The sequence below is a fragment of the Lygodium microphyllum genome, chromosome 26 (assembly GCF_053477565.2).
Source record: "Lygodium microphyllum isolate KBCC chromosome 26, Lygodium_microphyllum_v1.1.10, whole genome shotgun sequence".
In the NCBI taxonomy this organism is placed as follows: Eukaryota; Viridiplantae; Streptophyta; class Polypodiopsida; order Schizaeales; family Lygodiaceae; genus Lygodium; species Lygodium microphyllum.
Window position 1 is genome coordinate 98,477,847 of NC_141160.1, and position 25,261 is coordinate 98,503,107.

General features: G+C 45.0%; 1 protein-coding gene across 2 annotated transcripts in view; it reads left to right on the plus strand.

Annotated features, from left to right (window-relative positions):
- The window catches only part of LOC148013588 (uncharacterized), a 149,847-nt gene that overhangs the window by 73,729 nt on the left and 50,857 nt on the right, over nucleotides 1-25,261 (plus strand). For both annotated transcript variants that reach the window (XM_087668511.1, XM_087668510.1), the window contains exons 6-7: nucleotides 24,726-24,909; nucleotides 25,032-25,162. In XM_087668511.1, coding sequence (XP_087524637.1) covers nucleotides 24,726-24,909; nucleotides 25,032-25,162 — 315 coding nt within the window. The remainder of the gene's footprint in view (nucleotides 1-24,725; nucleotides 24,910-25,031; nucleotides 25,163-25,261) is intronic.

Below are 25,261 nucleotides of genomic sequence, written 5' to 3' on the forward strand. Positions count from 1 at the left end.
TCTCAATGGTGGCTCATGTTGAAAGAAGTGGGTGTATAGATCCAATCGAGATCTCCACATCATCAATCAGCTGGGATAGAGATATCGAGCCTATCAAGGGGATTAGAATGGGATTGAGGAGAGTGGGTGGGAAAGATCCATTTTAGGAGCACCATTGTCTCCTAGACTTCTACCTCGCCACAAGTGGTGATCCCAGAGCTGATCCTGTGGCAGGTACGTGACACCCAGCAGGGTGAGGAGACATAGGAGAGGGAGCAGGAGGCAGAGGAGTTGGACGTATACTCCGAGGACTTCCTCCCACTTCACCTTGCAGAAGCAGAGATAGTAGAGAGGACACATGAAGGGTGTATGCTAGGAGACAGCAGAGACAGGCATGGGTGGCATGCCAGTCTGAGAGGCTGAGATGTATTCCATGAGGATACTCATGAAATGTACGAAGCTTCAGAGGATGACACTGATACTCTCATGTACGAAGCTTTGGAGGATACTCTCATGTAGTGTGACCCTAGGGAGAGCTATGTGGGTCTTAGTAAGAGTGGAGGAGTCACTTATTGGTCTGTTATTCATTAATACCCCGAATGGCCAATGAGATAGGAGACAGTTTTGGACTATCCTTAGTCCCTACCACAGGTGGATCATTGGATAGTAGGGGGCGACTCTAATATGGTTGAGGTTCTTGAGGATAGGAGAGGAAGATACACGGCCTCTAGTAGAGGAGGAGAGCAGGTTGCCTGTGGGAGGAGTTACTATTTCAGATTAGAGGCCAGGACCCATGGTTCACAATAGAGTTTGGCAAGTCCACAGGATCACTTCAATTCTCCAATAGAGACAGGGCAGTGGGAGCCAAGAATTCTCTAGCATTGATTTATTCTATCTGGACAATTGGGCCTGCGAAAGGGGTGGCCTAACAAGCATCATACTTGGTACGACCCTCTCGGACCACTCACCTATTCAGCTACTTCTCTTTGAGAGAGCTAGAGGATTCCACTCTGGTGTGAGGATTCAAGAGCACTTGTTCTATGAGGACGATCTTAGAGAGTCAAATCACACAGATATGGAGATCTAGACCCTTCTCAGTTAGACGAGCACCCTCGCGACTTGGATGAGAGATTGTAGGAGATTAGTTTCTTCTTCTAAGAGGAGGCCATGAGGAGGAGAGAGGACATTTTAGGGAAGGAGAGATCTAGCAGAGCATCATTGGCTGCCTTACAAAGAGGAGACAAGAAGACAGATGGCGAGGGTGCAAATGGTCAGCTGAGGGATGCACATTGCCATAGTAGAGATCGATGCTATGAAGAAAGCCAGATTTGAGTATAGGTTTCATGTGAGAGCTTCATTCTGGACTCAGTCAGGTGACAAGGTTAACATAGAAATTTTTCGCACCATAGGCCCAAAACACTCTTGATAGGGTGTTAGGAGACTAAGGAGAGCAGATGGATCCATTGCACAAGGCCCTTTGGAGGTGAGATAGGTGGCCACACAGTACTACATAGCTTTACTTGGGTCCACTACTAGGTCCCCAAGCTATGAGAGGGATAGAGAGATGGTATGGCAGAGCACCAAAAAGGTGATTATAGATAGGATGAGTAGATACTTGATGGCCCATTTTACAGAGGAGGAGGTGCAGAAGGCACTTCTTGCATTACCCTCAGGCAAGTGTCCTTATTGCATAAGTTGTCTTTTTTGAGATAGTGGGATCTCATCAGTGTAGGCCTCATCTCAGCTTTCTATGAGATCATCGTTTCCGAGGGATTGATTCACCTCATTCCCAAAGAAAGTGGAGATAGATTGGAGATCACACAATGGAGACCGATTACTTTGCTTGAAATTTCCTATAAAATCCTTGCAAAGGTGATCAGTCTCAAATAATCCCATTGATGTGAGATATCATCCACCCCACACAGATAGGTTTTGTCCAAGAGTGTAGCATCTTGGACAACATATTCACTCTTTGGGAGTCCACAGCTTTGGCTCAATCTAGGAACTAGGACCTCATAATGCCACTTCTCGACGTTGGAGAGAAGGCATATGACCAGGTCAATTGGGAGTTCTTAGAGGTTATGATGTTGAGGATGGGATTTCTAGAGTAGTGGGGGGAATAGTGGCTCTTTACTCCTCAGCTCCGAGCCAAGTTATGACTAGTGTTGCACGAGGAGATAGATTGAACATTTAGAGATTAGTTAGAAAAGGTTGCCCACTAGCCCCCTTCTTGTTCTTATTTGTATCAAAGGCCATGAGCTCCTCCTTGAGAGACAAATCTATAGGTATTAGAGGCATCAAGTTACCAAACCTTGAGTTTGAGGAGCCTTTGGATGTGGAGTTTGCAGATGACAAAGTAGTCTATCTAGATGGGGATGAGAGTAACTTTAGGGCCTTTGTATCAACCATGGACATATTTTGTAGAGCAATAGGTTCCTTAATTAATTGGCACAAGTCCTATGGATTTTGGGTATGTGACACTAGGCAGTAATTGACATTACCTTAGAACAACAACTGGCACCTCTCCTGTTAAGCATAAGACAAAAGCTTCTTTATTGGAGCTCAACAAGACTCTCACTAGCGGGGAGAGTAGAGGTTGCCAACTAGGTCCTTCTTGCGATTATGTGGTACATCACTTCCTGTTGAGGTCATGCATCGACTAGGTGAAGTGCCTTATCAGGAACTTCATTTGGTCTAGAGGAGATGGGAGCCCCTGGCTAGGGCGAAGGTTGCTTGGAATGTTATCATACAGCCTAGATTCAAGGGAGGGTTGGAAATCATAGACCTAGAAAGCTAGAGCAAAGCCTTGATGGCTAAGCTCATTGTTAGGGGTGTGCTTCTAGGTGAGGAGCCTTGGAAGAAACTTCTAATAGGGAGGCTATAGGCTATGACACTTGCACATGGAGGACCATGGCAGCCTAGCATCCACTGGATTTTTTAGGAGATTAGGACCAAGGACTTAGGCAGGAGCTTTGAGGCTAGATTCCTAGCTGCTATTATTAGAGCCTGGAGGTCTATACTACCAAGGCTTCACCAACTACCTCCAACTATAGCCAAAGAAAAGAGAAGGAAGCCTCTTCTCTTCAATCACCTTTTGAGATTAGACTTCAGCCACATTCTTGGACAAAGGACATACCTATCATGGGGGAGATTCTCTTTACCGGTTGTTGTATGAGTGGGAGATCGGTTTGCATTCCAGGAGCTTTTGCAAGAGGCTCAGAGACAGAGACTAAAGGGGCTTTGGGGAGCTAGAGTTATGATTGAGGCCATGATGGAGGGAGCTCCACCGCATCGGTGGACAAATAGAGGCACATCTTAGACTTGGATCGAGCTCTAGACCTCCATCATCCACTCCCTCTGCGGCCGATGGGATCAGGTGCAGGGTGAGTCCAGGGCTTGTCAAGAGCTCCGTGGTCACTTCATGCGTACTTGGGGCGGCCAGGGTCTATTCTTCGTGATGCAGGCAGGCAGCCCTAGTTGGTGATATATACCGCCCGCCGCCCCCATCCCCCCCAAACCGCCTTGAGAGGCTTGTATACATGATGTATTGGTGACTTTGCAGCAGCTCCAGCTAGTCTGTTGAGCATGAGCACTCTGTTGTAATCAGTTTTTTGAGTAATATAATCAGCCACATTTTACTTGCAAAAAAATGACTTGGATCGGGGTCTCTTTTCCAGAGGGGACATTCTTGTAGTAGTCGTTGTGACTAGCTGAGACAAGACATTTACTTTTATGGTTGAGGAGGATGGCCATATTGAGCAAGAGGACCTCAACCAGGCAGCATTCATTGGATGCTCGAGACACAGAATCAAAGTAGTGGCTCACTTCAAGAAGAAGTCGCAAATTGACCTAGACCCAGCCACTTGTGTGGTTGATGAATGGATATATTGGGCTTACTAGAGGAGACCTGTACAGAGATCACAGTGGGATCCAACAAAGTGGGTGTGGAGGGATCCATTCCTTGATAGACCTTGTGATGTGCCCTTCTTTGGCTACACTACCGGGTTGGGGAGAAGAATACAAAAGAGCAGGATTAAAGCATAGCCAAAACAAAACATCACCCCCGAAAAAAAATCCCCTCTTGGCACAAAGAGGGAATCATAGAGGAGTTCCTATGTGACTTTTGGAGGAGGTTACATGATAGCTTCAGGCCTAGGAAGATCTCTCTTCCTATGGCTTGTAGCTCATAGGAGGCTAGGAGTTGGCACGTGGCTTGGATACGATAGGGACCCAATAGCATGCGCGAGATGCAGCAATCCAGTAGAGACACATAGCATTGCCTATGGGACTGCCCCAGATCCCATGAGGCTTGGAGGAGAGCCCTCGGGATAGTTTTTCACAACACAGCAAAGACCATGGTGGCTACCTGGGGGGCTGTAGCATGGGTCACAGATAGAGGTCCAGCATGCAAGCAGCGGCTATGAGGATGTTCAGGGGAGCTGCTTTTTTCTCATCATTGGACAGCATCTGAGCAGGATTCTCATCCAGATTACACACAGCCATAGTGGACTCAGGGGCATCTGGTATATTTGGACTGCAAGATGCAGGCAGGTGATTGACCTTCTGGATGTATCCACAGCAGGGACTCTATCAAAGATCTGGACAGAGGTCATTCACACTACGCAGGAGATGGGAGAGGATGCAGGACAGCTCTGAGAGGATGAGGAAAAGAAGAGAGGCTTTTTTGTGGACATGGGATTCAGGCACCTTCTTCCACACTGTCTCTCATATGGTTTGGTATTACAGCACACTGGATTCGTTGTTCACACAACCATTGTCTTTGTGATGTACTTAGTTACTCTTTACAGAGTTCCTTGTACTTTGTATTTTACATCAGGTTATTCGCTGAGGTGTGATTAATAGCAATTTCTTTTCTTTGAAAAAAGAAAGATCTATTTTAGGAGGATCCCCAAGATATTTCCTTTTTTGGGTATACAATTAAAGTAGGAAGGAGGATCTAGATGAACATGTCAGGGTCTCTCCCCACTAACAGCACCACATTCATACAACCATGGCATTACTCGAGTCATTCCTCGTGTATTTTAGGAGGAGATTGAAACTTTGTTATGAAACTCAAAAGCTATTATTATTTATTTGATTTCTAGCTTACAAAAGCTTGGGTGATAAGGACTTGGCTTGGCAAGATTCCTATTCTGTGTTCTAGTTATAGGGAAAAAGAGGATCCTCAGAAGCATTGCCTTTGGGATTAACTTGCAGTGTAGGAGGTCTGAAGAGAAGGCCCGCTGGATAGTGTACAGAGGTACTCATAGATGGATGATAGTGACTTAGGGAGGAGTTGCATAGGTTTATAATAGGGGACCAGCTCATGGCTATGAGGATATTTGAGGGATCATTGCTTATGCCATTTCTGATCATGAACAGAGTAGAACTCCAGAGTCTCTATGACATTGCCAAAAGTGCAAGCTCATTGTTAACATTATGTCACAGTATGTTTGGGTGCCCAAATGGTGACAGGCAGTAGCTCATTGGGCTACCTCCGCCTCAAAGACCTTACAGATACGAATGAATATTCCTTATGCTCTGAAAGGAAGATGGGACAAGCTCCAAGCAGACTTGGAGAGCGTGCAGAGGTGATGAGAGGCATTCTTTGCTACTTGGAACCTGGCCATCTTTTCTACTCATTTCCTGCTGTGACCATAGTCCATATAGCTTTAAGGCACACCTGTTCACATGCAAGGCCAAGTTCTACACCAGGGCCTTTATCAGGTTAACCTAATGAGATCAATTCCTCCAACTCCACCATTGTCAAATAAGAGAGCTGTAAACAACCTAATCAATAGGCCATCAGTGCAAATGCAAAAATATCCCCAGACCATAAATATTATGCTTAGAGTGGCTGTAAATCCCTTGGAGTTTGCACGTCAGTTTAGGAGACTAGGCAATCCTCAAGGCAGCTTTTAAGGAGGCATTGCTCTCCAAGGTTGTTTGGCACGATTTGCTGAACCAGATCCATGCACTGCATCCAGGACCTAGTGAGATGATCAAAGAGTAACTCCAATGCATGAATTACCTGAAATCATGACTGGATGAACCGGATTAGTTCTTCTATTCTCAAATGAACAATCCTTTTATGCTGGGCATAATGAACATTCAACTGCATAACATGCGCCTTACATACCAACTGCTAATCTTGAAAGAAGCGAGCAAGTATGAAATCTTCCTTAGTGTAAATAAAGTTGTTAATGGATGGTCCTCTTACCTTGAAAACCATATCTTTAAAGAGGAACATTCTTATTAGATAGTCTTAGTATTAAACATTGCTAAAGATAAAGATACAATACAAGTCTACACATGACAAAAGAAGGTGGAAACCTAAGCACCTGAAAAAACATAGCTAAGGTAACAAACATGGTACAAATCTATGTGCACAAAAAATATATGCAAGGAATATACATCTCCTAGGCTGGCCACTCTCAATAGGGAGAATGTCTAGTATAAGAGCTAACAAAAAAAGCTAATCTGGTATTTCGTAGTGCCAAAACCATTTGAGGAACCGTCAATAAAAAGGATAGGATCCCAAATGTCTAGGAAGACCCTAGAAGAAGAAGCTCCTGCCCGTCGCGTCGCGCTGCTGCCCTGCCCTGCTGCCCACGTGGCATGCTGTCCCCCCGCCTAGCTCCCCCCCGGCGTGCCTGCCCCCCATGGCGTGCTTCTCCCTCGCTCGCCGCCCTCCAGTTGCTTCCTCCCTCTGCAGCAACTTTCCCCCCTTCCGGTAGCACAGCAGCGAGATTGGTAGGTTCTCAGCATAAAATGCTCAGACATCTGCCATATATCATCTACAACTTAAAATACAATAGCTCTCCTCCTGTTTTACTCAAGAAAGTGCAGGAATTGCAGCACTAGACCCAAATTTTATCGGCATCAAGATCCATGGCCACAAAGCTTTCATCTCTCTCTCTCTCTCTCTCTCTCTCTCTCTCTCTCTCTCTCTCTCTTTGCAACTTGCCAAGGAAATGCCAAAAACCTTCTCTCATGTTTCTCTCCCTTGTATAACTAAAAAGCTCTCTAAAAATCCACTTTTTCATGTTTTTCCTCTCTTTTACACATACATGACTATCCACTACTTCCCCTTCTTCTTTTGCCAAGTGGTAAACATGTTGGTATCTACTTAAAAATTTGTTTGCAGATGCAAATCCTGCTACAGGCATATGACTTCTACTCTATGGGCAAGCATTGCAAAGTCAAACAAACAACATTTATATTTCTTATCCAGCCTGTTCCCACTCAGTGACATGGGCTAGTTTGAATGTGTAGAGCTACATAGAGGAATATGTTCTAGATGTACTTGGAGACTTACTTAGTGTAAGGAGAAAAGCATGTTATTTGATGGTGAATGAGGTACAAACCAGTGAGTAGTTCACATTTTTGTAGGGTTGACTTAGCTTGCATTGCTTGTTGAGCTCTTTGTCCTCTTCTCAAGGTCTTTCTACTTCACATCTTGTTACTTGTCTAGTGCTTCAATGTTTTGTCTTCATATCACTTTCCTTGTGTAGGACCTAGTCAACCCTCATCAAATGGAGAGTAGGTGGAGATCTGCACAACATAATACTATGTGACCATTTGCTATACACTTGGAGGATTGCATTTATATTTCTTTGTAGTTGGTCATGATTGAGCTGGTTTGTGCCAACTAGTGTGTTCTCTTCTTGCCAATAAACTCATGAGGCTAGAGCAATGCTAGACCAAGGTAGAGCTTGACCCTTGGACGGCTTCCAATATTAAAGGTGAAAAGACTGTAAATAAATACCCTAATACAGAAACACAAACAGAAATAGTACGACAAAGCACAGATTGATAAAAGAACACATTTAGGGTTAGGGTAACTGAGAGACAAAGAACATAGAAAATAAATGAAATGATATGACTGCTGAATATACAATGCTTATGCAGCAAACACACTATGTAGTGAAAGAATACTGAACCTCAAACTCCTGTATCTCAAGGATCAGGGCAGTGGTAATGAGTGGAGAATGTGTTATACTCTGAACAGATCCCGTATCGTAGCAAGGCAGCCTCCAAATGTCGAACATCAACAAACGCAGCCAAGGAAGGCTCGATCTGATGCAGACAACAGTGCAGGAGAGAGAAAGACTAAAAATGCAGGTGAGGAGAGAGAAAAAGCAAACGTAAACTGCAGGAGAGAGACTAAAAACACTGGGGGTAGGAGAGAGAAAATAGTAAACGTAGGTAGTGGAGAGAAAATCTGCTACGACAGGTTGAGGAGAGAGAAAATATGTTGCGATAGGTTGAGGAGAGAAAAAAAACAGGGACAGCAGGGAGGAGAGAAAATTGAGTAGGCGGCAGTTGGAGAGTGATCAGCAACAGTCGCTCTGCTGTAAACAGCTGCAAACTACAAGTGGAAGGCTAGAAATAGGTGCTAAACTGTAGAAGACAGCAAGGGACAGCTGAGATTGCGATGTCCTCTACGAAAGGGGTGTGGGCAGCAAGCTGAAAATACTTGAAACCTGCAAAAACGAGATCTATCACTAAATGGAGGGCAACATACTTATTTTTAGAAAGTTTGGGCGTTCCCAAGTGGGTTTATGCTTATGGGACACAAACACTCTCTAGGAACGTATTTCTTTTAAATAAACAAGGTTACTTCATTAATTAAGCATGTTTTGGGCTGTTTAAGTGAAGCTAATGCATTTTTAGCTCAACACCCCCTCTCAGGCCCAACAACAGTGCCACGAGAATAAAGGTCAACCAAGTCCTTTTTCTTTTTTTTTACCCCAAGGCGTCCCACCCCAAAGTAGCTAGAGCATCAGACAAAGGGTGCACGTCGGTTGCCCAATGGCCTACTAAGACTACAGAGGTGATGGTTATCTTACCAAGGGAGTCTAAGTGATCACCCTAGAGAGGGTAGGGCATCATACAGAGGGTGCATGTCGGCTGCCCAATGGCCTATCAAGCCCTACAAAGGCAGATGGAATCAACTATGGACTTTTTTCATTTTTGGGAGGGATTTGTAGATTTGTTAGATTTAGCATTAAATGAGGGTTGCAAATCAGTTTTCGTCCTATTGAGTATCCGTGTCCCAATACAAGAGAGTGATAAGGGATGGTTAGACCCAAGAACTTCAGAAAACAAGCATACTATCCCTACCATACTAGGTGTTGGTGAAGAAGGAAAATGACTAAGGTGTGGGTATAGCAAATAAGTGAAGCAAGCAAGATAAGCAAAGCAAGCAAGCGAGCTAGGGAAAAATTGCCTGGGAGGCTACCATGTGCAATGCCACGAATATGGTGGATCCAAAGCTGACCACTCCAAAAGACCGGAAAGGGATAAATGCACACATATGGATGTTTATATGAATTGAATGCCAATGCATGAGGTAATGTAAAGGGAGATGCAAGATGTCATGCTCACGCAAAATGCTATGCAACGGTGCCACTTGGATAGTGCCCTCGCAGGGGAATTGTTCACTTGCCCAAGCATCCTTTTACAATCATATCATCCTGATAGTGTGGATGAAGTTACAAATGTCCATAATACAATACAAAAGAATAAATGAATGCCTAAAAAATGTAAGCATCATCATTGTCACTATCAAGAGAAGAAGCCACCTCCTCTAAAACTGGAAGGGAAAGCAAGAGGAAAGCACCCTTTCCCTGTCAATCTGAAGTAGGGGAGGGTGTATCCAAGCCGATGCTAGGTAGCAAGTACTAAAGAACCGGCCGGTTGACCGCTTTGGTCAAGATGTCTGCAAAATTATATGATGAAGGCAAAAACTCTAGGCGGATAGTACCTAGCTCAATCTGCTCTCTGGAAAAGTGGAAGTGGATTCCCACATGCCGCGTCTGTAGTGCAATGATTGGATTGTCCACAAGGGCAATGGCACTCTGGTTGTTGGTAGACAACGGTAGAAGAGTTGTAAGGAAAATGAAGCGCCGTTAGTAAACTCCTCAAATAGATAGCCTCGGTGGTGTCATTGAAGAGAGCCCTGTACACGGCCTCGGCCGTGGAAGCCACCACCATCTCCTGTTTATGGCTAGACCAGGAAATGGGAGCTGTGCCCAAGGTAAAGAGATAGCTGCCATGGGAATGCCGGGTGTCAGGATCTCCTACCCAATTAGAATCAGTGTATCCCTGCAAACATAAACCAGAACCATATGTCAGGCCGTAAGAATAAGTACACGGTAAATAATGCAACACACGAAGACATGCAATTCAATGTGACATCCTAGGTGCTGTGAAATACTGACAGAGTATGCTAATTGAGTAAGCTAAATCTGGCATAGTATGAATCAACCAAAGAAGTTTCCCTACAACAGACCAATAGGTGTGTGCATTGAAGGGCTGACCTAGGGTATCCTTTGACAAGTGGACAGTAGGATCAAGAGGCGTGGCCACTACTGGCCGTGTTTGATCCGTAGTGTACTATTCCACAAGTTGAAGTGCGTACTTTTGCTGTGACACAAAAATACAGCCCCCAGATCGAACTATCTCCATCCCCAAGAAATAAGACAACAAACTAAGGTCTGTCATCTCAAAGGTAGCACTAATCTTTGCCTTAATTTCTGCGATGATAGCAAAATCTGAGCCTGTGATGAGTAAGTCATCAGCGTACAATAGGATATAGCTGACCCCCTCTGCAGTAGATCCAACATATAAGTTCGGGTCATAAGGGGTAGAATGGTATCCGTGAGTCTATAAGAACTCATTCATTCTATGGAACCAAGATTGTGGCATTGCTTTAGTCCAAAAAGAGCTTTTTGCAAGTGGAATACCTTATTCTGTGGGTTTCCAGAAGGAAAGCCTGGTGGTTGCTCCACATAGACTTCCTCCTCGAGATAACCATTTAAGAAGGCACTCTTGACATCCATCTAATGTATCAAACAACCATGGTGAGCGGCTAGTGCGAGAAGCAACCGGAAAGATGTCAACCACGTAGTAGGGGCAAAGGTCTCTTCATAATCAATGCCATGCTTCTATCAAAACCCTTGCATGACAAGACGAGCCTTGTACTTGTCTAAAGTCTCATCAGCTTTTAGCTTGGTCCTAAAAATCCACATTGTCCCGATGACTTTCTTGTGGGTCAAACGATCCACCAATGTCCAAGTCTCATTTCGGTCAATACTCTCTAGTTTCTTCTCCATGGCCTCTTGCCATTAAGGGTGCTGAAGAGCCTCCTACCATGTATCCGGCTCAGAATGCGCTATGTAATCAGCTATAAACAACGATGCAAACGATGCCTAAGAAGCAACCTGGGCAGAACTTCTAGGACTCTTTGGAGTGGAATCCGGTGGTAAGATCCCTGAATCCTGCATGGTCTGTTGGTACCAATGAGGTAATGGGTCTCATAGAGGGGGCCGAGGGGCTGAAGAATTTGCAGGAATGTTAGGAGCAGGAAATAGACCAGGCTCAGTAGGCACGATCTTCGGTGATGTGGAAGGAGAAGTTGGATCGGAATCTGGTACAGAGGTCTACAGAATATTCCTCTAGTCAAAACTGATGTCCCTTCGAACGATCACCTTATTTGTCCAAGGATCGAACAAACGATAGGCTTTCGCTTTAGAGGAATATTCAACAAAAATAAAGAAATCAGCTTGGGGAGTGAGCTTTCCTATCTTATAATTAGGCATGTGTGTATAGGCATAACACCTGAAGATTTTGAAGTGGAAAATAATAGGCTGAGAGCCAAAGAATGCCTCATACGACGTCTTCTGAGGAAGAGCCGTAGTCGGGCACCGGTTGAGGATGTATACTGCAGTGTTAACAGCCTTGACCCAAAGGTGCTCACGGAGCTCTGCTGTGAAGAGCATAGAGCGTGCCATTTCCATGACTATCCTGTTTCTATGCTCTATGACTCCATTTTGAGAGGGGGAGTTGGTAGAGGTGAGTTGGCGAGAGATGCCATGTTGTTGTAGAAACTCGAAAAACTTATGGGAGATAAACTCACCATTGCTATCACTCCTCATGCAACCAACACGATGTTTAGTCTGGTTATGAACTAGCAGCACCCAAGCAGAAAAATATGTGAAAGCATCTAACTTATGCTTAAGGAAGTACACCCACATGTATCTAGAATGATCATCCACTATGAAAAAGAAGTATAGCGCGCTGTTCAAGGCGGCGGCAGTGGATGTCGGCCCACAAAGATCAACATGAATCAATCTAAGAGGCGCCTCAGCACGATGTGTGGACTGCTGAGGGAAAGGGGTATGGTGCTGCTTCCCAAGCTGATAGGATTTATAGACATTATGAGCTAGCTTCATGCGGGGAAGGCCCTTAACTAGCTCACGGCGTGACAACTCATAAAGAGAGTCATAACCAAGATGCCCTAAGCGAAAATGCCAAAGATGCTCATTGTTCGTAGGCTCCCGAGATATGGCAAATGCCTGGAAGCTATGGAACACACAGCCCTCGGTTGTCGGCTCTGTCAGAAAGTGTGTCATGTGGTATAGGCCATTATGCTGTGCCTCACCACGAGCAATCACTAAACCAATCTGAGAGTCAAGGACCTCGATTATGGTTGCTGTAAAGAAAACTGTATGTCCCAACTGGCAAAGCTGTTGAACAGAAAACAAGTTTACCCCAAGCTGAGGAACATGATATACATTGTCCAACGTAGCTAGATTCGGACCCTTGTCAGTGGAAAAAGTGATACAACCTTGAGCCTGAATCTTAACCAAGGAGTTGTTTCCTACGTAGACTCGTCTAGTTGCAGGGGCTCAAGTATGAAAGATGTCCTCTATAGAAGTCATGTGATGTGTAGCTCCACTGCCCATAATCCAAATAGGAGCTAAAGTGCTCGGCTGTGACGAGTGGGCCTTTGTGGAAACCTCATCAGGAGACAACTCACAGATATGGACAAGACTTGCATCTGATGCCTCTATGGAGACGATACGGGACGCTGCAGACCAGTCAGATAAGCCCTCTAGAGTTGAGAACGTTGTCGACTAAGATGGCTGACCTGCAGCAGTGTGAGTCTGAGCTTTAAACTGTCCCTTGCCATGACCCTGCCTCCCCTCCTGGGGGTTTCCCGACTGAGGGGTTGGGGTCTAAGACTTAAGTTTTGGTGTTGTGTCTTTTGCCTTTGATCAACACTCGTCGTCAAAATGGCCAGCCTTTTGACAATGTTGACAATACCTATTCTTTTTAGGTATATTCTACCACCCTGGTTTGAGTTGTGACCGGGAGTTTCCTTGTGATTCCATGGATAGACTTTTTTAAAGATTTTAATTGGAAGCTTGATTTTGTTTGCCTTTTCCTTGTTACCCCTTTTGAGAATGAGCAACAAGTGCCCCCTCCGAGGGATTATTAATATGAAATTGATGGAACAACCGTGCATAACGCAACAACTGATACTCAAATTCATAGAAAGTAGCCATGTTAGGCTTTGAAACTATACCTTCCACAAAATTTAAGTATCTCCTTGGGAGTTTGTTTAGAAACAGTGTGACATGATCGTCAGAGGACTTGGGAGTCCTTGTAGTGGAGTATTTGGCAAGTAGATGCCGATACTCAGCCAACTTGACTTTCAAGTCATCTCAGTCAAAGATTTTGAAAATTTGAAGCTCATAGTCAAGATTGATACGACGGGTTCTATCCCGAGTCGCATAGCGGTTAGTCAAGTGTGCCCATCACTTTGACGCTAAGTCAAAATGCTGAAGCTGAGAATGGAACTCGGGCAATAAGCTTTGCATCAGCTCAACAATAGCGGAGGCATTCCTAGCCTTCCATGAGCGCACGACCTCGTATGGAACAAGTGGGAGATCGGGTTGGGGTTCCAACCCCTGCACAAGATCCCATAGGTTCAATGATTCAAGGACATGTCTCAGCAAGTTCAACCAAGTGGTAAAGTTTAACCCGTTGAAACGAGTCTTGTCATTGAATACATGCTTGGTTGAAGATGGGGTGGAACCATGAGGTGTCCGGAAAGTGGGGTAAGATGGATGGGTGGAATAAGATGGTGGTGGTGGTGGAGGGGTCTGATAAGGAGGGGGAAGAGGTGGGTAGATAAAAATGGGCTGTGAATGTCCAATGAGTGCCGATTGAGGCGGAGGCATTGGAACATGAATGTTTCCATAAAGTGTCGGTGTAGGTGGAGGCATTGGGACACGGAAGCCTTGTCCAAAGTTCAGTTGAGGCACAATAGGATGACCAGAAGGTCCACTAGGTATGGCCATGGAGGCAAACTATTGTACCAAATGATCCATGCTCGGGAGAGACTGGGAGGGATACCCATGCTGCAATAATCCCGAAAGTGTGTGAAAAGAAGTGCAACACCACCTGGCTGAGGCAAGGATGAAGTCCTAAAGGGTGTGCCTATGTTTTCATAACCCCTTCGTGTGATGTGTGGTGCAACATGAGGTGTCTGAAATGGGAATGTGAATGGTGTGAATGGAAGTGAAGAAACAGTGGAAGAAGATAGTGGGATGGGTGAGTTTTGAATTTGTGGAGTAAAAGGTGAAGATGCATTTTGTTTATCTTTCTCATTTAATGATTGAAAATGAAAAGATGATGATAAAGATGTACCATGTGATGGAGGAATAGGAACACCAAATTCATTCTGATTTTTTGAAGTAAATTGAAAAGAAGGAAGGGTAGAAGAAGTACCTGGCTTTTTCTTATAATCTCCACGACGTGTGTTAACATACAAGAATTGGTCCTCAAGAGAACCTTTTCCGTAGTCAATAGACTGCACTCTTTCTTCCTCATGATTTCTACCAGTATATTGCAAAACAGAAGAGGTAAAAGATGAAGGAACAAAAGACAAATCTAAAGTACCTTGCACTGGAGTAGACGGAAGAAGATGAAAGAATGGAATATACTCCAGATCTCTTTCTCCAACAGGGGGGCCCATCCCTGGTGGAGGTCTTGGCAGCCCTGCAACATCATCAGACTTACACACAAAATTTGAAGAGAGAAAATCATATATACCTTCATTTAGTAGCTTTTCTTGAGGGAAAATCCTTCGGTCCAGCTCCTCAATCTTCTTTTGTCTTTAATCCATGATCATGTGATATTCTTCATTGGATAACTTATATAACTTTGTTTCTTTCTTGTGGTCAGAAGTGTCTTCCACCATGTCGGAACTTTGTGGAGCAGGCTGATCTGCCCAGTCTCGTTCGGTTCTTGGCATGGATGTTTCCGGAGATTGAATTGGTGTTGTTGTGCTCGAAGACATTTGAACCTACTGTTGTTCTTACTTCTGTGGAGAGCTTTCAGATCAAGGCCTAGGTTTCTCTCAGAGAACCTTGCTTTGATACCATGTAAAGAAATACCCTAACACAGAAGCTGTACGACAAAGCACAGACTGATAAAAGAACATAGTTAGGGTTAGGGTAACTCAAAGACAATGAACACAGAAAATAAGTGAAATGATATGACCATTGAATATACAATGCTCATGTAGCAAACACACTATGTAATGAATGAATATTGAACCTCGAACTCTTGTAGCTCAAGGATGAGGGTAGGGATAATGAGTTGGAGAGTGTGTTGTACTCCAAACGGATCCTGAATCGTAGTAAGGTAGCCTCCAAATGTCGAACACCACCAAACACAGCCAAGGAAGGCTCAATTTGATGCAGACGACAGTGCAGGAGAGAGAAAGACTAAAAACGCAGGTGAGGAGACAAAAAACAGCAAATGCAAACTTCAAGAGAGAGAAAGACTAAAAACGCTGGGTGCAGGAGAGATAAAACAGCAAATGTAGGCAGTGGAGAGAAAATTTGCTGCAGCAGGCTGAGGGGAGAGAAAATCTGTTGCGAAAGACTGAGGAGAGAGAAAAACAGCGGCGACAGTAGGGAGGAGAGAGAAAACTAAGCAGGCAGCAGTTGAGAGTGATCAGCAATAGTCGCTCTGATGTAAACAGCTGCAAATTGCAGGTGGAAGGTTGGAAACATGTCCCAGACTGTAGATGGCAGCAAGGACAGCTGATACTGCGATGTCCTCTGTGAAAGGGGTGTGGGTAGCAAGCTGAAAATACCTAAAACCTGCAAAAAGGAGATCTATCATTGAATGGAGGGCAGCATACTTATTTATAGAAAGTTTAGGCCCTCCCACGTGGGTTTGTGCTTATGGGACACATGCACTCTCTAGGAACTCATTTGTTTTAAATAAACAAGGTTACTTCATTAATTAAGCATGTTTTGGGGCTGTTTAAGTGAAGCTAATGCATTTTTAGCTCAACAAAGACAATGTGCAAGGATGGAATGGCCAAAAATTTGATGTGTAGTTGGTCGTTGTTGGCATCTATGAGAGTTAAACACAACAGGGCTAGAAGAAGGCATTGCCCTTTCCATCAACCATGCATGATTCATGATAAGAAAATGATATATCTTATCCTAGGGGCGTTCAAAGTCTAGGTCAGAAAAGGGTTTCCAAATAAGTAAAGAGTTTGAAATCTTGGCCCAAAAATTGCATTACCCTTAGCGCATGAAAAATCCTTCACACTGAAAGGGAATACCACAAGGCATTGCTTGTTGGCTCTAGTGCATCAACAATAGAGACTATAGTAAGTCTAGCCATCTTTTCATCTAGGGGCAAACTCCTTGTTTTGCATTGCAAGAAACTATTCTAGAAGTAGCCAAAATGTCAGCTGATAGGGAATTGCCTGATAGTTGATTCTAGTAGAAGCACAACATGACAATGGGGGATGAAGAGAATTTCCCATCACTTGTGACTTTATAGTTGCATGCACTAGGATGTGGGATGGAAAGAAGTCACTATTCTCGCAATCCTCAAAGTCCGAAAATGATTCTCACTTGTGACTATGGGTGGAAGCCAAGGAGACTTCTTTTTTTCAAGAGAGGAGAAAGTTTCCAGTCATAAATCTGTCAGATGGGAGAGGATCGAGGTGCAGCTGAAGTGCAGTAGACAGTGTGAGAGTGAGAGACAGAGTTGAGCACGATACCCAATGCAATAGTACTGAATAGAGTGATAGCTGAAAGTACAAATGATAACCCTTATACCTTAGGGTTATAAGGGGCTGTTCACACCCGAACACAGTAAGTGCCCGTAAGTGTGCACCACAAGCACATACAAAATAGTACACATAATCTGGGGGAAAAAAACCTCTCCTACCGAGAGTAAAAAGTGCCCCAGTGTCCTAGTGATCACCCGCACACTCCCATATGAGCGTAGGCGTAAGTAAGGCGTGTGAGATACCCAACAAACCCCCCTGGAGTGAAGAGTGATCAAGTGTACAAGGATCATCCGCCACCAAAGGGCGTCAAATTCAAAGCATCGCGAAATGCTTCAAATTTGTCTCGTGGAAGAGCTTTGGTGAAGATGTCTGCCACATTGCTGGTGGTAGGACAGTAGACAAGGCTGATATCACCTGCACGTAGCCTCTCTCTGACAAAGTGGTAGTGAATCTCTATGTGTTTCGTGCGAGCATGAAACACAGGGTTCCGTGCCACTGCAATGGCACTCTGACTGTCAGTATATAAAGGAGTAGGCTCCGTAACAGATACATCCAAATCAGCAAGTAAGCGTCTAAGCCATACGCACTCAACTGCAGTAGTGAAGGCTGCCTTGTACTCAGCTTCACATGACGACGTGGCAACAGTGGATTGTTTCTTGCTAAGCCAAGAAATGCATGACGAGCCAAGAAAGAAACAATTGCCACTAGTGGAGTGACGAGTATCAAAATCACCAGCCCAATCAGAGTCACTGTAAGCATGTAACTGCAGTGGTCCCCCCTTGGCATAAAGCAATCCAAGAGCTCTAGTACCCTGCAAGTAACGAAACACACGCTTCACAGCTTGCCAATGCGACATACGAGGCTGATGCATGTACCTGCTCAAAACTGAAACGGCAAACTGTATGTCTGGCCGAGTGTGGCATAGATAGATGAGACATCCCACTGCTGGAGCATAAGTATGGATATCAAACAAATCACTGTCATCATGTAATGACAGTTTGAGCCCAGGTTCCATGGGTGTACAAACTGGCTTGCAATCCTGTAAGCCAAACTTCTCAAGAAGTTGCCCAATGTACCTTGACTGACATAATCCAATGCCTCTAGCATCATGTACAAACTGGATGCCCAAGTAATAGTGCAAAATACCCAAGTCAGACATGTCAAAAGTTTGCTGTAAATTATTTTTGAATGCTGAAATCTGATCAGCATGTGTTCCAGTGAGCAAAAGGTCATCTACATATAGACACAAAATCAGCATGGATCCCCCTTCTTTATGTACATAAAGGGTAGACTCAGATGGGCTGTTTACAAACCCCTGACTAAGCAAGAAAGCATCTATCTTTGCGTACCAAGCTCGTGGAGCTTGTTTCAAACCATATAGAGCTTTTTTCAGCTTGCATACTAAATTTTCTGAGCCTTCAACTGCAAAACCAATGGGCTGCTGTACATACACTTCTTCCTGAAGTTCCCCATGTAAGAATGCAGTCTTTATATCCAGCTGATGCACTTTCCAACCAAAATGTGCAGCCAAGGCAATCATAGACCGAATGGTCGTCATACGGGAGGTAGGAGCAAAGGTCTCCTCATAGTCAATGCCCTTTTTCTGTGCGTAGCCTTTAGCTACCAGCCGTGCCTTGTACTTATCTATGGATCCATCTGCATTCCTTTTCAATTTGTAGACCCATTTCGTACCAATGGCACGCTTGCCAACTGGCAAAGACACCAAATCCCAAGTATGATTCTTATGAATAGAATCCAATTCAGCTTGCATGGCTGCCATCCAATGCACACTATGTCGTGCATCCTCAAAACATTCAGGCTCCTCATTATCATGAGTACATGCTGCCATAACAAACTCCATGGAATGTGCTGAATCATGCAGTCGAGTTTGCCTTCGAGTACGACCAGCCAAGGGTGTTTCCAAATGACTATCTCTCATAGTCTGCGTGTACCATCTAGGCACCTGTCTTGCTTCCTAACTGTGTACAAGTTCCTGCTGAATTTCAGTTTCAGCAATGTGCTGATTTACTGCATGTTCCATAGGAGCAGCTGGCTGAACATTAGGTTCATTTGCTGAAGTACCAGCTGAATCACCAAATGTGATGGGCAGCAGCCCTTCAAAGACATCACGGGCAGCCTGATATGTATTAAAACCAGCCAAGGATAATTCTGATTTTTCATCAAATACAACATCCCTGCTGACAAAAACCTTCTTGGTCACGGGATCATAGAGTCAGTAGCCTTTGCTTTCGCTGCTATATCCCATAAAGATGCATTTTACAGCCTTGTTGTCCAACTTCTTTCGAAGTACCTGTGGAATATGGGCATATGCAAGACACCCAAAAGTAAGGAAGTGGCCAACAGAAGGTTTGCGGCTGTGCCAAGCCTCAAAAGGTGTGACGGTTTTCAAGGCCTTGGTAGGGCATCTGTTCAAAATGTGGCAAGCGCACATGACGGCTTCCATCCAAAAACTATGAGGCAAACTCTTTGCCTTCAGCATACATCTGGCCATCTCCATGAGTGACCGATTTTTCCTCTCTGCTACCCCATTCTGCTGTGGAGTATATGCAGTAGTGTACTGATGGATAATGCCCTTCTGCTGCAAATAAGAATTCAGCATAGAGGACATGTATTCCCCCCCTCGGTCCGAACGGAGAGTCTTAATCTTGCAACCAGACTGAGTTTCCACAAGTGCACTGAAAGCCAAAAATGCATCATACACTTCTGACTTCTTTTTCAAGCAGTAGACCCAGCAAAAACGTGTAAAGTCATCAATAAATGTTACAAAATAGTAACAACCACCCAATGACTGTGTCTGCATGGGCCCACAAACATCCGAATGCACAAGCTGCAGTCTGGCTGTTGTTCTAAAAGCAACATCACGGGGAAAAGAGAAACGATGCATTTTCCCCAAAATGCAACCCTCGCATAAATGCTCAGGAGGTCTCTCCAAGAGAGGTAATCCATCCAACATCTGAGTACGCTGTAATAGCATCAAGCTGCCATAGTTTACATGCCCCAAACGAGCATGCCATAACTCTGCCTCTAACATAGCAGGAGTAAGAGTGGATGTCAAATATGCAGACTGATCTACCGAAAGAGCATCCAACTCATATAACCCATGACACAGAGAACCTGTCAAGACCAATGTCATGTGTTCCTTGTCACGGACCATGCAACGGTCATCATCAAAGGTGACCTACAAACCACAACGTGCCATAGAAGAAATGGAAAGCAGATTCTTCTTAATGCCAGGCACATACAAAGCATCCTGTAGGCGGAGAATAGAGCCATCAATGGCTGTAAGCTGAATCTCCCCAATACCACGAACAGGGTATGATGCATTATTAGCACACTGAACAGACTTCCCAACGGGAGGTGCACCAAGAGAAGCAAACAAATCTCTACGAGATGTGATATGCCGTGAAGCACCACTGTCAAAGAACCAAGTGTCAGCATCTTCTGTAGAGCTAAATGCTCTATCAGCCCAAGAGACATCATAACTGCAAGTGTAAAAACAATAGTCCCTGGCTGCAACAAAGGACGCGGACTCGCTAGCAGTGGAAGGAGCTGCAGAAACAGACATCCCTGACTCCTTCTTCTCGTTGGCGATGCGCTTCCTGCACTCAGTGATATAGTGGCCAGGCTTCTTGCAGTAATGGCATTTTCCTTTCTTGGCTTGCGTGCCCCCCTGTTTCTGACTTGTCTGTGAAGTGCTACTACTACCAGAACTCTGCGAAGCATTTTTCCCTTGGCTGTTTTTACCCTTCTGCCTTGACATAAAAGCCTGCTCAGAGGCTATACCATCCACACCACTGTTCCGTCTAGTTTGCTCCTCCTCTAGAAGCAAACTGACAAGCTGAATGAAAGTGATGGGCTCTTTCGAAATCCTCATAGTGAGGTTCAAGGCAGTATTAAAAGCCAAGTAAGAGGGAGGCAGTGAATTCAATGTCGTAGAAATCAGCTGCGCATCTGAGTAGTACTCATCCACATTCATGAGTTGCTCCCGCAAGTCCTGAATTTTGTTGAGATGATCCTGCATAGAATCACCCTCATTCATCTTTAGAGTCTCTAGCTCTTTCTTCAAGAAAGAGATGCGAGTCTCATTCTTTCCTGCAAACATCTGCTCCAATGTCAACCAAGCTTCTTGTGAAGAAGCTGCTGAACGAATATGAGGAATGATAGAACGCTGAACTGCCAATGCAATCAGCGACATAGCCTGTGCATCCCGTGTATCCCAAGCTTTCTGAGCTGCAGTTCTTGGGGGAAGTGGCTGAGCGGGCTGAGGTGGAGGGGGCTGAGGTTGCCCTCTTGCACGTCCTCCTGGAGGAGGAGTAGCGGGAGCCACAACTCCCGGTCGTGCTTCCTCTCCACTGACATAATCCCACAAATTTTTGGCCACTAATACATTCTTCATCATGAAAGACCAAAGGGAATAATTGTTCCCATCCAATCGGTCTTCCTTGGACACATAGGTGAATACATCTCCTCCCTGATTTGCCATTATTTCCCAAAAGGCAATAGAGCAATGTCAATGCAGTACGGGCTGGAAATCTGCAAATTTCCAGAAATTGCAGCAAACACAAGTCTGCAATTAATGTGCAAAGGGTACTCTGTCAAAAAAAAACTGTCACTGATGCACGCTTCCCAAGGTGCAATTAGTGCTCAGCAGCACTAAAACATCAAAAGCCCCAAAATTTTCTGCCCAAAATTTCTGTCACAAATGTCTGTTACAAAAGCCCCAAAATGTGCATTCAATGTGTCACAGACTGACACAGCACGTTTCCCAATGCTGAAAACTGAACCTGCTGTTCAGCACGTTTCCCAATGCTGAACCTGAACCTGTTGCACGAACTCCTGTGTAAAAGAAAAGTGCAGAATGTTACCTCTGCGTGTTGACGACGGGCACGATTCCCGAGGTAATGACTGCTGGGTACAGTCGGACTGACGCACAGGTACAGGGTACAGGATGGCGCGTCAGGAGACAGGCGGCACGTCAGGGCACTGGTGGCGTGTCAGGAGACAGGTGGCGGGACAGGGTACCAGTGGCGGGACAGGGCGTCAGCTGGCAAGGACGTGACAGGGCGGCGTCAGGAGGCGGCGTCAGGTGGCGCGTTAGGTGGCGACGGCGTCTGCAAGTACAGGAGGCGCGTCAGGTGGAGCTTCTCGCAGACAGGGCGGCGCTGGTCACGAACTGGCACACGCAGGAGCAGGGCTCGTGACAGACAAGGCGGCTTCAGCTCCAGGTCCAGGCGGCGCAGGCAGCTGGTGGCGCTGTCTGACGAGCTGGCGCTAGGGCACAGAGGCGCCAATCTGGCGGGGCTCCTGGCGGCGCTGCTACAGGAAGGAGATGGGCTGACTGACGAGTCTGCACAGGGCAGACAGATGCAGGCCCAAACCTGAGCTGACTAGCGACGGCGGCTGAGTCCTCGGGAGCTGTGCAGAATCCTCGGGAGTTGTGCAGAGCTGCTGACCAGCTCTGATACCAAATGTCAGATGGGAGAGGATCGAGGTGCAGCTGAAGTGCAGTAGACAGTGTGAGAGTGAGAGACAGAGTTGAGCACGATACCCAATGCAATAGTACTGAATAGAGTGATAGCTGAAAGTACAAATGATAACCCTTATACCTTAGGGTTATAAGGGGCTGTTCACACCCAAACACAGTAAGTGCCCGTAAGTGTGCACCACAAGCACATACAAAATAGTACACATAATCTGGGGGAAAAAAACCTCTCCTACCGAGAGTAAAAAGTGCCCCAGTGTCCTAGTGATCACCCGCACACTCCCATATGAGCGTAGGCGTAAGTAAGGCGTGTGAGATACCCAACAAAATCCCCTCAAGACAAAGTATCCCAAGGCACATTGCAAAGTACAAACAGCCATGTAAAGTACTTATATATATACAGCAAAGAGGAAGTCTATTACAAAGCCTGAGTGAATAACCAGGTTGGAGGTCTATAGTGTCAAACTATATGTGCTGGACAATGAAAGAAAGTGCTAGAATCCCAAGTCCTAAGAAACGTATCTCACCTCATAGTTTTGAACCGCCATGTATCTTCTCCCAACATTGTGTTTTTGGCGTAAGGGGCAGGGGTAATAGTTCCATAGGAGAGTTCAAGAAGGAATCATGTGATGAGGTTGGGGGGATTAGGGAGAAGTGGTGACCAGTAAGGATAAGAGGGAAGCAAAGAGAAAAGCCATTGGGCACCAGTTGAGAAAGAAGGGGGAGTTGAGATAGGAAAGCAGAGAAAGTGAGATTGGAGGGAGGGCTACAAAGGTGCAGGGAGGTGTAGGTAAGGGAGAAGGTGGAGGTACAGCTAGAGTAGTATGTGGGGTGTGGGTCTTTTGTGACTTGGAAGAAATGGCAAGAGGTAGAAAGAAAGAAAGAAAGAGAGAAAGAAAGAAATCAATATTAATGTCTACTGCGGCCAAAGTTGGGGCCAAAGTTGGACTATGAGACAAAGTGATATGCAACAATGATCGTCACTAAAAAGTAAAGTGTGATGTATTGGAGTATAAGCAGTGATGATGGTCTACTGTGTGCAATGAGAAACGAATGTCATATACAAGAGAGGATAATATCCATCCAGGGATACAGTAGAGGGATGATGAGGGAATGGATGGATGTCCATCCAGGAATACAATAGAAGGATGATGGGGGCATGGATGGGGCAGTGTGTGTCTAGTTGTGTAGTTGAGCATGGGTGAGATACAATTATCACTAGCTTCATCCAATGAAAATCAGTTGGGTAGAGTATGTCATACATCATTGATGAGATAGTATAGGGGTAGTACTTGGTCTGACCTCCTAGCTCTGTTAGGTATTGCTCATGGTGCTAGTGGATCTCCCTCATCACTCTTTGTGCAGCCTTTGTGCTTGGCACCCTTGCCCCCATGGTTGGCATGTTGTTCTGATCTCCTTGGCTCTCTGAAATGTTACCCCTCTCCGTGCAGATACTATGTGTGTGGTCACTACCTAGAAGTTAGTGAGTTGTGACTGCCTCCCTTACCTCTATATAGTGCCATCTAGTAGTAATGATGTGTAGATCCTCTAAACCTCATAGGATCCGACTGCATACAAGACATGGCACAAACTATATTCACTAATAAAGGGACTGGACATCAGACTCACATCCCAGCCATAGAGCCAACAACAAGCTCACCTCCGAGCCTGAGAGCTAGCAACACTCTGGGTCACAACCACATCCCAAGAGCTAGTGTCCCATACCACCAACCCACACCATCTTGGTGTATGGACGTATTGGCCTAAGGGTCAAGAGTCCAAGAGTGGTGATTACACAATGAATGTGCATAGTGACTTGAGTCCAGTCAATAGGGCTTGGTTGCCCTAACCTCGAAGTACCCTTAGTACATTTACACTATGCCACTTAATAACCACTATGACCAATGCTACTAGTGCCCATCCGGATGTCCAAGGATATTAGAGTGTGGTGATTGGATAACCAATGTGAGGGAAGTGTCTTCTCTGAAAAGTCTGGGGTATCTAGAGGGAAACAAATGTGCACCCCACTATCCTTAGCCGCAAGAACTGAGGATACGTGAGGAATTAGCAAAGGTTTAAACATATTGAAGTTCTAAGGACATGCTAAGGGCAGTTAAGATTAGATGGAAAATTGTCATAACTGAAGAGAACCTGTGTTAAACTAGCACTATGTGATGGATAGTTGGATTAATGAGAGCCTCACTTCATAAATTTATAGTGTGCTAACATGGTAGCTCAAAAAACCATGGTTCCATTCCACTTCTGATATACACTGTTTAGTGCATAGAAACTGTTTCAAGAAATTGTATGCATGGTCTCTGACATTGATGGCCACAAACTTTTCAGGGTGCAAGGACAGCCTTAAATGTTGCTCAAGAACAGCTACTGGTAGCAGAGAGAACAGTAGAATCATACAAAAAGGATCTTAAAAAGACAGCAGATGGGACATCTTCCAGTTCAAAACTCAAGGAGGCTAATTTGACCATAAAGGCAACATTAACAAAGGCTGAAAAAGAAAATCTGGTATCGGGTAACAGGAGTTGAATGGGGCTTTTCTTTCTTGCTGTCTCCCAACTTAACACCAATGGAATCAAAGTGAAACATGCTGTCATTAGATATCCACCAATCTTCACAAGTGTGATGTATCTGTAGGGAAGGCCTTGAAAGCTGGCAAAGAAAAGGAAAAAACAGCAGATCAAGTAAAAGTTGGAGAAGATAGCCTGCAAAAGCTTGAGGGTCTGGCTAATGAAGCTGAAAGGAATCTTCAAGACGCAGAGAATAAGGTGATCTCAACCTGAAAATGCTGTTATTCTGTTGACCTGGTGCAGGCTTTTTATTATCCTGTAAATGGAGAGTGATATCTGAAACAGAGTGTATTCTTC